The 15629-nt window shown below is 39.2% G+C and overlaps 1 protein-coding gene and 1 pseudogene across 1 annotated transcript; both read left to right on the top strand.

The window, feature by feature from the left end:
- The first annotated feature begins 206 nt into the window (after window positions 1-206).
- On the top strand, window positions 207-2936 carry tlr4al (toll-like receptor 4a, like). Its single transcript, XM_052150902.1, is given in 4 exon segments — window positions 207-294; window positions 417-583; window positions 690-2865; window positions 2868-2936. Coding segments are annotated over 4 exon segments (2481 nt in total). The 5' UTR covers window positions 207-225.
- Window positions 2937-7178: 4242 nt separating this feature from the next.
- LOC127660576 (toll-like receptor 4) lies at window positions 7179-8569 on the top strand (annotated as a pseudogene).
- Window positions 8570-15629: the final 7060 nt, after the last annotated feature.

The raw sequence follows: 15629 nt of genomic DNA, 5'->3' as shown, positions 1-15629 counted from the left end.
TTTATGAAGTTGTTTCCCCTTGTTAATTCATTTGGGCTATTCAGAAAGTTACTTCTTCATTCAAGATTTACCAAATTAAGCATAGGCTCATACATTTCTATGACATCTTTATGCCAATAGTTCCCCTTTGATGAAAACCATGGCATTTCTTCCTTATATTCATTTACATTTTTCAGAGCAGACACTTTTATGACAGATCGAGAGCATCTAGAAAGAGAATTTGCGATGAATATCTTCACTTTAATTGCCTTTATGGTATTTTTTTCCATAGGTGCTGAAGAAACATGCACAAAAGTAAGTATCTTGAATTTGACTTTTGAAATTACTGTTGTGACAATTGTTTTTTTGCATTTGCATTCTGGCAGTGTTTTTCTGTGTAATTGTTTTAATTTTGATATAAAAATTCAAAACCTTAGATTACTGAAAATCTGCACTACTCATGCATGGGAAGAAACCTCAGCTATATACCACTCAGTATACCTTCCTCAGTTCAAAAGTTGGATTTCAGTTTTAATGTCTTGAAATACTTACAGAAGACTGTATTTCCAGTTTTGTCTTTTCTGCACCTCCTTGATCTATCAAGGTAAGCACATAGCAGTCTTTACCATTGAAATGTTGTTGTTGAACCATTTACCTTGTAAAAAGTTATGTACCAGTAAGTAATATTGAGTTTATGTACTTGGTTTTAGATGCTACATCAAGGGCATTGAAAATGATGCTTTCTACAATGTGCAGAATTTGACTACTTTGATTCTCACTGGAAATCCTATTACACATATTGGACCTGGATGCTTTAATACTTTATGTAATATACAAAGACTCATGCTTGTGGATGTTGGTCTCACTTCCTTACAGCTTCATATGAATAATCTGACCAAGCTACAGGAACTTAAAGTTGGAACAAATAACATTCAATTTATGACTCTCCCATCATTTATGAGCACCTTCAAAGACTTCACCTTACTTGATCTACATGCCAATAATATATCTATCATAAAAAACTATCACACCGTTGTGTTGCGAGAGATGAGCAGAAACATAACTTTAATACTCTCTAGGAATCCTTTATTACATATAGAACCAGGAGCTTTCAAAGGAATGTATCTGAGGAAGTTGGACATACGATCTTCCTTTGTTTCAGTTGCTGCTCAGAACGTTGGTCTAAATGCTCTCTATGGTCTTTATGTCAAAAGACTCATATTTGGAAAATTCTGGGATGATTACAAGATTTACTTATCAGATACTGACTTTCTAGATGGCCTTTGCTCTATTTATTTCCAGGAGGTATATTATTTCATAAAAGACAAGCCTAACCAGCAAGATAATATCTTTCGCTGTATGATTAACGCCACAAATGTATCGGTAAAGGGTGTTCTTATTCCTAATGGGGCGTCCATGCCATTTTATAAAATTAAGGAGCTTAACTTGATTTCCAGTCATTTAGATATTTTGCCAGGTAAACAACTTTCACATCTCCATACTTTGGAAAAACTAGTAATAACGCACAACAATAAAGTACTTGGTGTTGAAAGGTTAGTAGACATCCCTAAGCTTCAATACATAGATTTGAGTTCTAACCAAATTACATGGTATTTCGATTGCTGCCCGTCTCTTCTGATTGGCACCCCTCAAATCAGGTACTTGAATTTGAGTCTAAATTTGCTCGTTAGTCTTTCTGACAGAGGCTTTGAAGGACTTGATTACCTTGAGATTCTGGATTTCCATCATACAAGGGTTGTAGGTATAGGGTTTAATTCGTATTTATCTAACTTAAAGTATTTGAGGTATCTGGATGTCTCCTATTCAAGTATCACATTTGGTAACATATATTGCTTTTATGGGCTGAGCAGTCTTAATGTTCTTAAGATAGCTGGCAATAATTTTCAGAGAGATGTGTCAAGATATATATTTAATAATCTCACAAGTTTAGAGCACCTTGACATGTCATACTGTCGTATTGTAGAATTACACCCCAGCTCTTTCAAAGATCTTCAGAGGCTTCAACTTTTGAATCTCAGTGGAAACAAATTAATGATTCTAGATTTTCTAGCCTACTCAAACCTGAATAAATTAACATCAGTTTATGTAGCTAAAAACAGCATTACTAGCATCCCACTTAATGTTCTTCAAAAGTTGCCCACTAACCTTTCGGTGTTTGATTTGTCCTCTAACCCTATTGATTGCTCCTGCTCCCAAACAGATTTAATTTTGTGGATTATTGAAAACCAGAAAGTTTTGAAGGAACCAAATGACATTATCTGTACAATGTTGTCAGCAAACTCAGATTTTAGAGCAACTGACTTTGACGTTGACAGATGTGTGAACAAAAAAAGGATTACAATTATTATATTGATATGTTTTCTTACAGTAATAGTTATTTTATCAATCATTGTTTATAGGTTCCAGTTTTATCTTCAGTATTGCTGTATACTTTTGAGAGGTTATAGGTCTGCCAGACAACAAGAATGTTCCTATGATGCATTTGTGATTTTCTCAAGTTATGATGAAGTCTGGGTCATGAATGAATTAGTGGAAAATCTGGAGAACGGGTTTCCACCTATTCAGCTTTGCCTTCACATGCGTGACTTTCAAGCAGGGAAGTCCATCACCTCCAACATTATTGATGAAGGAATAATGGGTAGCCGTAAGGTCATTGTGGTTGTGTCTCAACACTTCATTGAAAGTGCCTGGTGTCGCTTTGAGTTTGAATTGGCTCAGTCCTGGTTTGTGATGGAACGCAATGCCAACATCATCATCATTATTCTGGAAGATGTGGAAGAGAAGAAGATGAAGAAAATGATTGGTCTTCATAAGCATCTGAAAACTAACACATACCTGAAGTGGAGCAGGGACACTTTAAGTAGTATGAGATTCTGGATTCGGCTGCGAAAAGCTATTATTGCCGGAAAACAAAAATATTGCATTTAAACTTTTAGGATTGCACAAACTACAATAATTTGAAGAGGATCTATTGCTTTTTATGTTGTATTCAACTATTATTCATTGGACAAACCCACTATAATACTATTTGATTAAATTGTTTTAGCAAACAAAAGGACTTTCAGGTCTTCTTGGGAAGTCACCTCTAAAATGTTTAACTTCTCTTTAGAAAACAAAAGGGAGAAGTGAGAGTTGCATGCACACATATAAAAACAAGACAATAGACAATAAAAAGTTTGTTTTATCTCAAAAGATTTGTGCTTTAGAGTGAAATAGATTAGAGCTCCACAGCTGCTGATAAATAAATTAATTAAGTCATATTCTAAAAAAAAGTTACAGTAGCTGGATGATGATACTGTAGCCAAATTTTCACCATCCTGACAAATGGTTTGTTCTTTGTCACTTCATTGCATGGTAGGAGTTTTCCATATATCACACAGGGTAATTTTTTTAAATGATTGTGTCACAAAATGAAAAGATGTTTTTCCTTGTATCAATCTTAATGCTGAACCAGGAAAGGAATGTACCACAGTAAGGATAGCAATGTATTGTTATAGTGTGTTTTAAAGCAAGCATCTCTGAGAATATGTAGTATTTTGTAACTTATTATTGTCATTTTATATTAATGCAATTCTCATTTTTTGTTAATTTAACTCTCTTGATGTTTTGTGTTAGGGTTAGACCACAATACTGTACAGTACATGAAAAAATATAATTGGCAATTCTTAATTAACAAATTATTTTATAGTATGTTCTTCTGACTAAATCAAAACCCTGTAGACTGAGAGTATTGAACGTTTAACACACTATCACAAAGCAGACATCAGCACTTTTATAGAGTGTTATCCAATCAAGTTACATTGTTTCTATTTAGGGTTGATTTGACCCCAGCAAAATGACTGTAGAAGAATACAATAAAACTAAAATGTAAACAATTTTCAGGAGTGAACATGTAGCTATGTACACAAATCAGAAAGAAGTAGCATGTGAATATGCATAGCATTTATTCATGCTATTAACCTGGAGTCTAACAAACTTCAGACATAAAATAATATTTCAAGGAGGATGCTGAAAGCATGTTATCAAGTTGGAATTTAGTTTATTACCAGTTCTCCTTAAATAATGTCTCGGTTACTGATGTAATCTTGGTATTCTGAAAGGAGGGAATGAGATGCTGTGTCAGTAGCTGACACTATGGGAGCTCCTCCTAGGGGTGATAAACTACACCAGTAACCGAGGTGTTCCCTTTCAAGTCAGTCACTTCGACGCTGCCTCAGTTGCTAATGCTTTGGGAGCCGTATACCATAATGCTGTGCTACTGAATGGGCAATGCCCACTAGCCAACAGAGAAGTAAAAAGGCATCGCTATAAGCACACTTTTATACTGAAAAATCTGACAAATCACAGCCAACGAGCAGGAGTATATAAGCCGCTGCTTACCTGCTTCCTGTGACAACTCTCCTGATAATTGGGTCCCACCCTCAAGCCAGCAAGTTGTCTGAACTGGATCTCTTTCCATCCGACGAGGAACTCTTAAACTCTCCCATTAATACTTCATCGCAGCCATCCGATCCTGGCAAAGACAGTTCTCCGTCCATTGCCGTTATCGATCCGGCTCCTCCAAGCCGAGGACGCAGAGCTTCTCGCTCAGAAACCCGCACTCCAAGACGTAGGAATCAGCCCTCTCCTCTGCCGTCCAGATCACTCAGATCTTCGACCTCTGCCGACCACCCAAATGTACCTGTCATTTCAAAATGGACAGTTAATACACTTTGCCAAGCTGTAGCCGCTTCTAACATCCACTTTTCTCGTAGGCTGAGCAAAATCCAATTATATTATTTATATGGCTATTCCCAACATGACATTCTTTCTACCTCTAAAACCCCTGAAAACGTGATAGCAAAATACTTACATTCTTTTTGGGCAGCTGTGGTTGCTGTGCCAATACAGAATGAATGAGTAAAATTTTGCTGGGATGCCGGAATGGAGGACGACAGATTTAAGGTGCTTTAAGAAACTTTTTGCCGATTTAGGAATTCCAATTTCCCATGAGATAACAGCAGGTCCCTCCTCTTCCATAGAATTCCTAGGTATCATTCTCGATACAGACATCTTTCAAGGACTCGAGTCGAGTCTCGAGCTCCGAGCCCTCCAGTATATGGACAGCAAGCCAAATACATTTACACCTTCAAAACAGGATTAAATTAACATACGAACTACTGAACCATATGACTTGATTCCAAGACATAGACACTAGCCATACCAGGTATGTCTTTATAGTCATATCCGTCCCAATGTCTTAACATGTTTCCAAATTCAGGGGAGCAGGATGTTCAAGCACAAGATCTGTGGCGTTCTTTTTATTATTAAATGTGTTCCGCAGTTTAGCAACAGTAGCTAGACTGCATTTTACAACAATCACCGATCGTGCTGATTCTGACGTTAAGTTTGAGTTTTAGGGAGAAATGTCAGTGCACCGCTGTGAAGGGAAGGAAGTTGTGCTAGACAGAATGCGGCTTATGTATAAATATTATTTTTATAATCTTTGGAAGGCGAAATCTAAAATAAAATCAGACTAATATCACAGATCTAAAGTGTAACCAGTTCTGTCCTCCGTCGTCACTCATTAAGAATGGCTCGTGTTGTGCTCGCTGTGGCACCGCGTGAGAGATCTCTCTCTCTCTCTCTCTCTCTCTCTCTCTCTCTCTCTCTCTCTGACTGTGAATAGCTAAATTGCATCACAGACAAATGTTTTCATATTATTATACATAGAAATGGCTGGTGAGATAAAATAATTTTCTCTTTATAGCAATAATAAATGTATTTTCTTAATTTCTCCAGTACCGACAGCAGAACCGATAACGTCCGAGCTTACCAAAGCCAGTCCTTCAATAGCCTATAGTGCATTGGTATCTTTTTTATTACTTATTTCTCTGCATTGAGTGACAACCCTCTCAAATATAAGACACACAAACAGAACAAATAAAAGTCTCAGATTCACTGTCTGTAATTGCAAAATTCTTGCTTACTTATTGTGACATGATGGCAACCCTTCTGCTGTGATAATGCAACTTCAACTACGCTATCAATATCCAAAGTAGCCGAACGTCATATCGCGTTTGTCGCGTTTTTTCTTGAAGTTGGCAGTAACATATCAAAAGTTTTTAATTAAATATAAAGGAGTTATACAAATTGAATCCTTACCGTTTTCTCCAAGGAACTTAGCTCCTTCCTTAGGCACTGGATGAGGTCTGCTCACTCTGCTGGAAAATGACTCTATGGGCAGCGTGCGTCGAACACGTGTTCCACAACTCATCATGTCCAGGTAAAGCTGCTTGATGTGGAGAAAAGGAGGCATGAAAGGCTTGAGCTGGCTTCAAACCATCCAAATATCTGTGCTCTATATCCCTGTATAAAGGAGCAAGCAGTAGGAGAGGGGAGGGGCTTCGGCTTTCAGAACGAAAACGAGTCGAGAGCGAAGGATGTTGAGTTTCATGAGTTCGCAATGAAAACAATAAATCTCAGTGAGTGCTGTGTCAGCGAGGTCTCAGCCCAGGCTATATATGCCTGGCTATATAGGCTATATATACATGGCTCGTACTGAACAGGTGAACTGCTTGACACTGAAAAGAGCAGGCATGAAAGACTTGAGCCAGTGACAATCTCTCCCAAATCTACTAAAATCAATCAATATAATTACACAGAAGTGTTCAAAGGATACACTTTTTTTGCTGGAGCATGCAGGGAGAAGGAGTTCTATTTGCTGACCAGATGCAGGTGCAGCTTTGAAGTGACTTGAAAGGGAACTAAAAGTTCTAATGTAGAAACTGGATTTCTATGTTAATGGATTGTTTTTTGTTATATTAAAAGGCCTTGTGGTCTCTCAAACAAAAAATGGGGGCACAGTGGGTAGGATCGAGTCCTGGCTCAACTGGGCCTTTCTGTGTAGAGTTTGCATGTTGTGTTCATGTGGATTTCTTCCGGGTGCTCTTGTTTCCCCCCACAGTCTAAAAGACACACAGGTTAAGCAATCTAAATTGAAGTGTGAATGAGAATGGGTATATCTGTGTGTGTTGCCCTGTGATGGACTGGCCACATGTCCAGGGTGTTTCCCTGCCTTCGGCCCAAGATAGATGGGATAGGCTCCAGCACTACCTGCAACCCTACATGGGACAAGCGGCTAAAGAAGATGGATGGATAAATGGATGTTCTTTTGATCCATTTCTAGATAATAATAAATCGACTACTCATGTACTGGGAGAAATTTGACTAATATTCCTGCCATCTGTTCTAATCTTCCATCACTGTGATGACTGGATTTCAGATTTAATTTCTTGAACCCTTTTCATAAGTGTGTATTTCCTCTGTTGTAAAAAGTCTTGGACCTCACAAGGTAAATCAATGCTAGTGATCTCCAATCATTATTAAATTATAATTTGAAAATATGTTAATGTTTGCTAATGTCTTGACATCTTTTGGCCTTTCAGATGCCATATCCATTATATTGATGATGATGATGATGATGCTTTCTACAATGTGAAGAATTTACAAAATCTACTGTGTCCAGTTCTTCTGGATGTTGGTCTTGCTTCCCTACAGCTTCAAATTAATAATGTAACCAAGTTACAGGAACTTAAATTTGGAACAAATAACATTCAATTCATGACTCTCCCTTAATTTATGAGCACCTTCAAAGACCTCACTTTACTTGATCTACATGCCAATGATACTATCCATAATAAAAAACCATCACACTGTTGTGTTTCGAGAGATGGGCAGAAACATAACTTTAATACTCTCTAGGAATCCATTATTTCACATAGAATTAGGAGCTTTTAAAGACCTGTATCTCAGGGAGCTTCACATTCAAGCTGCCTTTGATTCATTGCATGCACAAAAGTCATGTCTACAAGCACTTGCTAGTCTCACTGTTGACAAGCTGTTCATTGGAAACTACAGAATAAAATGGGGAATTAAGATGTCAGATATTGAATCTTGATGGTCTGTGCTCATTTAATTTGAATAAAGTACATTTTGTTCAGAAAGAATGTTCTGAAATGACTCTGAAAGGCACGTCTTCCGCTGTATGGTCAATGCAACAAAAATCACTGTGAAAACAGGAAATGTCCCCAAAACATTTTATATGTTCCATTTCACTATCTTAAGGAATTTTATGTAGCTGCCACTTCAGTGTCTGTCATACAATCTATTTAAAAGATACAGAACTTAGAAAAACTGGTGGTGAAAAATACCTATGACATTTTATGGCATTAGTGATTTACCTCTTCTTCGGTATGTAGATCTGAGTGGAAATCTTTAGATTTAAAAGGAATTCTGTTCCAAATTTTTCATGAGCACACCAAATCTTCGATACATGAATTTTAGAAAACTCAGAAATAGGAATGGCCAGTAAGCCATTTTTTGGACTTGACTTGCTTGAAGTGTTGGAATTACGCTGTACTAAACTAGGTAGTTTTTCCACTATGGAGATTTACATGGCTTGAAGAATTTACAGTATTTCTATATTTCCTATACGAGTATCACTTTCACAAGTTACATGACTTTTCATGATTTGAGCAATCTGACTGTGCTTAAAATGGCAGGAAACTGTTTCAGTGGTGACATTTGATCAGTGTTGGGGAGTAAGGGAATACATGTAATGGGATTACATATTTAAAATACAAAATATAAGTAACTGTATTCCACTACAGTTACAATTTAAATCATTGGTAATTAGAATACAGTTACATTCAAAAAGTATTTTGATTACAGTAGAGATTACGTTGCATTTTTTTTTTATTGTCATTTGTTTCATTTAAAATGTAGTCCTTTCAGATGGAAAACATTTATACATATAAATGATGTGATCCAAAGTGCATTTGAACAGCGGTGAAACACTTTCTTATGATGTGTTACATTCATACGAGCAGACAGAGAAGACAGTTTATGTTGATAGAAACAGCATTACTAGCATCCCACCAGGCAGTTTCCCATTCTCTTGAAGCTGCTTGTAAAGATGATTACAACTGGATCTAGTGTGCAGGATAGTGATGTATTCTGTCATGTCATCATAATCCTACTTGAAGCGCTTTTCTAACTTTCTTGAAGGAGCAAACAGCAACTAGGTCAAATGTCCAAACCATAGACTGTAAAAAAAGATGGACGACGCCCCTTCGCTCTTTTCCATTGGTGATAATTGAAGCCGCCAGTGTCCCGGTATGGTGCAGACATCTTGGGACTTGAGTCTGCGCAGTTGCGATTTCGGGACCAGACCTGCGCAGTAGTGAGCAGGAAGTAAAGCCGCGAAATCAAGGCCCCGCCCTCACTCTCGCTGAATCAATTGCAAGCACACGCCCCTGCACTTTTGACTTTTTACTTATGACGGTGTGAAATAATTACACTATAATTAAAGATATTAAATTTAAAGCTCCAATCTCCTCAGTCCTCCGAAGATCCCAAAAAAAAGTCTGTTGGTGCTTCAGTGACTACTTCGCTCAGTGAACCTGTCAATCACAGCTGTCAATCATGGTGTCACAGCACTGTTTTTATAGCATCAAATAACTGACTAAAAACAAACTTATTTTGAAAACAAACACTTGAAATTACATCAATGTGATAGAAACTACAGTAAATGACAGAAACTGTCTTTGGAAAAAAAAATATGTGAAGTGTAATTTAATTGTTTAGTTGGTCTCACGTCCCGTTGAATAACATGGGGAGGCAGGGTTTATGACCTATACTAGGACCAGTAACCAGGGGGCGATCGAGACGTCTTGTGCGGCACACTTGGTCCAAACACACAAAGTTATTCTGATCATATTGAAAATCACTAAATAGTGCCAGCAGGTGCATATTAAATGATTTTGTATAGCAAGTATTTCTGTTATATTTAAAGGCCAATTTGCATAAATTGGAGATTATTGTAGCATTGGTGTCATCTTTATTAAAGTACATCTGAGCCACTTCTTCGCACTTGGCTCAGTGCAGAGCCATCGGCTTCTTTGAAACATACAGTGCATTCAGAAAGTATTCAAACCCTTTAATTTTTTTCCCCCACATTTTGTTATGTTGCAGCCTTATGCTAAAATGCTTTAAATTACTTTTTTCATATCAATCTACACTCCATACCCCATAATGACAATGCAAAAAACTGATTTTTTATAACTTTGCAAATTTATTAAAAGAAAAAAATGTAATATCACATTGACATAAGTATTCAGACACTTGGTGCATCACATTTCTCTGGATCATCTTTGAGATGTTTCTACACTTTGATTGGAGTACACCTGTGGCAAATTCAATTGATTGGGAAAGGCACCTGTCTTTATTAGGTCTTACAGCTGAAAATGCACATCAAAGCAAAAACCAAGGCATAAGGTCAAAGGATCTGCCTGCAGAGCTCAGAGAGATTTGTGTTGAGGCACAGATCTGGGGAAGGATACAAAAAAAATTTGGCTGCACTGAAGGTTCCCAAGAGCACAGTGGCCTCCATTATTCTTAAATGGAAGAAGTTTGGAACTACCAGAACTCTTCCTAGAGCTGGCTTCCCAGCCAAAGTGAGCAATCAGAGGAGAAGGGCCTTAGTAAGAGAGGTGACCAAGAACCCGATGGTCACTCTGGTTGAGCTCCTGAGATCATGTGTGGAGATGGGAGAAACTTCCGGAAGGACAACCATCTCTGCAACACTCCACCGATCTGGGCTTTATGGCAGAGTAGAAGAATATCTCAGCTGTAGGTCCATACAATGGACTTAATTATATATGAACATAATTATACATATTATATACTCTGCACACATAGATCTACTGAGGTAGCCTACTTCAACTTTGGAAGTAACATTACTTGCGTTTGAACATCATATTTACTGGCAAATTGTCGTCATTATTTTTAGACATTTCCGTTGAAGCAAAGAATTGTGGGTTGTGAGTGCCCACGAAGGATACGTCTCATGCATTCCCAGAAGGTCGTCCTACTCGCTTTTCTGAAACGAGACCGCCAAATGACTTATGCGGCCGACAAATGCGACCTCCGGAGGACGCAGCCTTTCAAACGAGACCCAGCCAAACTGACAGTCAGGCCAGACTGAGACACTATCAACCACACTTTTATCACTGCATCCTGTATTAACAGTGGCTTATCTCTAACAGCAAAGCAATACTGATATTTTTCATGTGTAAACCACTAACTAGCTTATTGATTTATTATCGCTTGACTCTAAACACGCTAGACCACCACTTCAACTCTGTCTAATCCTCCCAACCCATTCTGCTTTATGTGTCAGAAACACGTGACACTTCCAGTATGCTAGCAACGAGGAGAATAGCATAGGGTAAGAATAATTTGCAAACTTTTAATTAATAAAGATGGGGAAAAAAATGGCAGATAAAAACATGTTATCTGTGACAAGTTATGTATTATTGTAGATCCTTCAATGTAATGCTTTGTTGCAATGGTTTACATGTTTCTATAATATCATAATACAGCTCAAGATCGTTTGCATTTATTGTATTTAGTAGCTATACGATCTTTTATTAGGCAAAATATCTGAAAGGAATTTTATTCAAATAAAAATGCTTCACTCTTAAATTGCAGTTTCGATTTTATTTTAAAGGGATAGTTCACCCAAAAACCTGGCCAGCAGGAGCCATCTCTGCTCTTCAGGACTGTTTTGAGTGTACTGACTGGCACATGTTCAGGGAGGCTGCAACATATGGCGATTCTACCAACTTGGAGGAATACACAGCATCAGTGACCAGCTACATCAGCAAGTGCATTGATGATGTCACTTTCTCCAAGACCATCACCACACGCTCCAACCAGAAGCCGTGGATGACTGCGGAGGTGCGCACGCTGCTGAGGTCCCGAGACTCCGCCTTCAGAGCAGGCGATAAGGCAGCCCTAAGAACAGCTAGGGCCAAACTGTCATGGGCAATCAGAGAGGCAAAGCGCGCACACGCCCAGAGAATCCACAGTCACTTCCAGGACAGCGGTGACATGCGGCGCTTGTGGCAGGGCATCCAGGCCATCACCAACTACAGGACAACATCAGTTGCCTGTGACAAAGATGCCTCCCTTCCAGATGCGCTGAACGACTTCTACGCTCGGTTTGAAGTGCAGAACGACGTGATGGCGAGGAAGTCCACCCCTCCTCCCAACGACCAGGTGCTCTGTCTTACCATGGCAGATGTGAGGAAAACTCTACGTAGAGTCAACCCACGGAAGGCTGCTGGACCAGACAACATTCCTGGCAGAGTGCTCAGAGGATGTGCAGACCAGCTAGCAGATGTTCTTACCGACATCTTCAACATCTCTCTGAGCAGCGCCGTTGTTCCAACGTGCTTCAAGGCCACCACCATCATCCCCATGCCAAAGAAGTCTTCAGTGTCCTGCCTCAACGACTACCGTCCCGTCGCACTTACACCCATCATCATGAAGTGCTTCGAGAGGCTCGTCATGAGGCAGATTAAGACCCAGCTGCCCCCTCACTAGACCCACTGCAGTTTGCGTGATCGTTCAAACCGTTCAACGGACGATGCCATCACCACAACCCTCCATCTGGCCCTCACCCACCTAGACAATAAGGACTCATACGTTCGAATGCTGTTCATAGATTTCAGCTCAGCATTCAACACAATCATTCCCCAGCACCTGATTGGACAGCTGAACCTGCTGGGCCTGGACACCTCCCTCTGCAACTGGATCCTGGACTTCCTGACTGGGAGACCTCAGTCAGTCCGGATCGGGAACAGCATCTCCACCACCACCACACTGAGCACTGGGGCCCCCAGGGCTGTGTGCTCAGTCCACTGCTGTTCACTCTGCTGACTCACGACTGTGCAGCAATGCACAGCTCGAATCACATCATCAAGTTCGCCGATGACACGACCGTGGTGGGTCTCATCAGCAAGAACAACGAGTCAGCATACAGAGAGGAGGTGCAGCGGCTGACGAACTGGTGTAGAGCCAACAACCTGTCCCTGAATGTCGACAAAACAAAAGAGATGGTTGTTGACTTTAGGAGAGCACAAGGTGAACACACTCCGCTGAACATCGACGGCTCCTCTGTGGAGATCGTCAAAGCACCAAATTCCTTGGTGTTCACTTGGCGGAGAACCTCACCTGGTCCCTCAACACCAGCTCTATCACCAAGAAAGCCCAGCAGCGTCTCTACTTTCTTCGAAGGCTGAGGAAAGCACATCTCCCAACCCCCATCCTCACTACATTCTATAGAGGGACTATTGAGAGCATCCTGAGCAGCTGCATCACTGCCTGGTTTGGGACTTGCACCGTTTCGGACCGCAAAGCCCTGCAGAGGATAGTGAGGACAGCTGAGAAGATCATTGGGGTCTCTCTTCCCTCCATCAAAGACATTTACAAAAACACTGTATCCATAAAGCAACCAGCATTGTGGACGACCCCACACACCCCTCACACAAACTCTTTACCCTCCTCCCGTCTGGCAAGAGGTACCGAAGCATTCGGGCCCTCACGGCCAGACTGTGTAACAGCTTCTTCCCCCAAGCCATCAGACTCCTCAATACTCAGAGACTGGTTTGACACACACGTGTCCTGAGTTGCATTTAATTACTGTCACTTTATAACTGTCTGCTACCTCAATAACTGCTATGTGTATAGAACATTATCTCATAGTATGTTATGTTTACATTTTTAGAAACTGTCATCTTTTTGCACTACTGAGTACTGGTCGGCGCTGCACTGTCTATTGTGCTGTTCATTGTCAGTAATTTGTTGTACTGTCCTGTACTTTTTGCACATGTTTGCGCGTGCACTTTATATAGGTATATATAGGTAGTTTATATAGGTATTTTATTTCGTTGTGTAGTCTCATGTGGTCCTATGTTGGTCCTTTGTTGTTTTTATGTAGCACCATGGTCCTGGAGGAACGTTGTCTCGTTTTGCTGTGTACTGTACTAACTGTGTATGGTTGAAACGACAATAAAAACCACTTGACTTGACTTGACTTGAAATGATAATTCTGTTGCCATTTCCTCATCTTCATGCCGTTCCAAACCTGTATGACTTTATTCTTCCGTGGAACACAAGAGGAGAAATGAACACTTTTTCCATACAATGAAGGTGAATTGTGACTGGCCTTGACAATCAGAAAGTCAAAAGCCCATACTGTGTGGTGCACATGCTAAATCTCACCACTAGATGAAGCTATTCCAAACGTTTTGAAAATTAAAGATTTGTTAGACTTCATTCTAGAGCAGTGGTTCTCAACCAGGGGACCGGGACCCACTAGGGGGCATCAGCACACTTGCAAGTGGGCCTCAAGATGACTTAATATTTTTTATAAGAAATATTAAAATAATCCTACATAATTCAAAGGCTGGACAGGACAAAAATCTTATATCTCAAAATATCTGATCTGTGACATGCTGCAGCTGTTATAAGAAAAACAGAAAATAACTCAACGTCCTTTGCTAGATAACTTTAGTATCATTAACCCCAATAAATGTCATTGACAGGTCTGCTTATCAGTCAAACTGGGAATGCACTTGTTCTGTATTAATGTAAATAGAATAGTCACGCATGAAAGATTATGTCAATATTTTTATATAAGATTACTTTTTAATGTTTTTATATAACTTTTATTTTATTTTATTACTCTGCTTTATTACTGGCTCTTGAATAATTACTTTAAAAACTTGAAACCATGTTTAGGAGAAACACTTGAAGGTTATATTGTTTTAATTTAATTAGTTTATATTTACATCAGTATTAAACTATTTTAAATAAATGAGCCAAAAAAATACATGTAAATAAATTGATTAATTGATTGCTTTTCAAATGAAAAGAAATTAATATCGTCATAAGAGAAGACATTGCTTTATAGTACATTTTTTAGTCATTCTTATAACAGCAACTTTCTAATTTGCTGGGTTATGAACAAAGCTATGTGATTTATATTCAGACACGTGTGTCGTATTTTAAGGCTAGTGCCGTTAATATTTTTGATAACATTATCATTTGCCTCTGCTTGCATTTCAATTTGTCATATGACTTCAGTATTTACAGTATTTACAGTTGTCATATGAAGCTGCTTTTCAATAGAGTAGTGTGTAAATAGGTGCTTCAATGTAATATTTGAGGATGGTATTGTCAGGTATTAATTAAAATATTTGGGATTTGATTTGATGCTGTCACGTGATGAAGTAAGATCGGATGATGTCATCGGAACATTTCGGCGGGGGGCTTCAAATATGGTCAGTGGGGGGCCTTGGAGTCAAAAAGGTTGAGAACACTGGCCTAGAGCACAGAGCTCCACAACTGTAATAAACTCAGTAAACTGGATTGTCATTTTCACATCTTTCATCTTAAATTCAAGTTACTTTAATCACCAGACTCTTTATTAGGTACACCTGTACATCTACGTATTCATGCGATTATCTAACAAGCCAATCGTTTGGCAGCAGTGTAATGTATAAAATCATGCAGATACAGGTCAGGAGCTTCAGTTAAGATTCACATCAACCATCAGAATGGCAAAAAAATGTGATCTCAGTGATTTTGAACGTGCATGATTGTTGATGCCAGATGGGCTGATTTTTAAATAATGTTTGTTACTGCTGATCTCCTGGGATTTTCATGCACAACAATCTCTAAAATTTACTCAGAATGGTGCCTGAACATCCAGTGAGCGGCGGTTCAGCCGACAGAAACGC

The sequence above is a fragment of the Xyrauchen texanus genome, chromosome 20 (assembly GCF_025860055.1).
Source record: "Xyrauchen texanus isolate HMW12.3.18 chromosome 20, RBS_HiC_50CHRs, whole genome shotgun sequence".
In the NCBI taxonomy this organism is placed as follows: domain Eukaryota; kingdom Metazoa; phylum Chordata; class Actinopteri; order Cypriniformes; family Catostomidae; genus Xyrauchen; species Xyrauchen texanus.
Note: the sequence above shows the minus strand (reverse complement) of the source record. Positions and strands in the feature narration are given on the sequence as shown.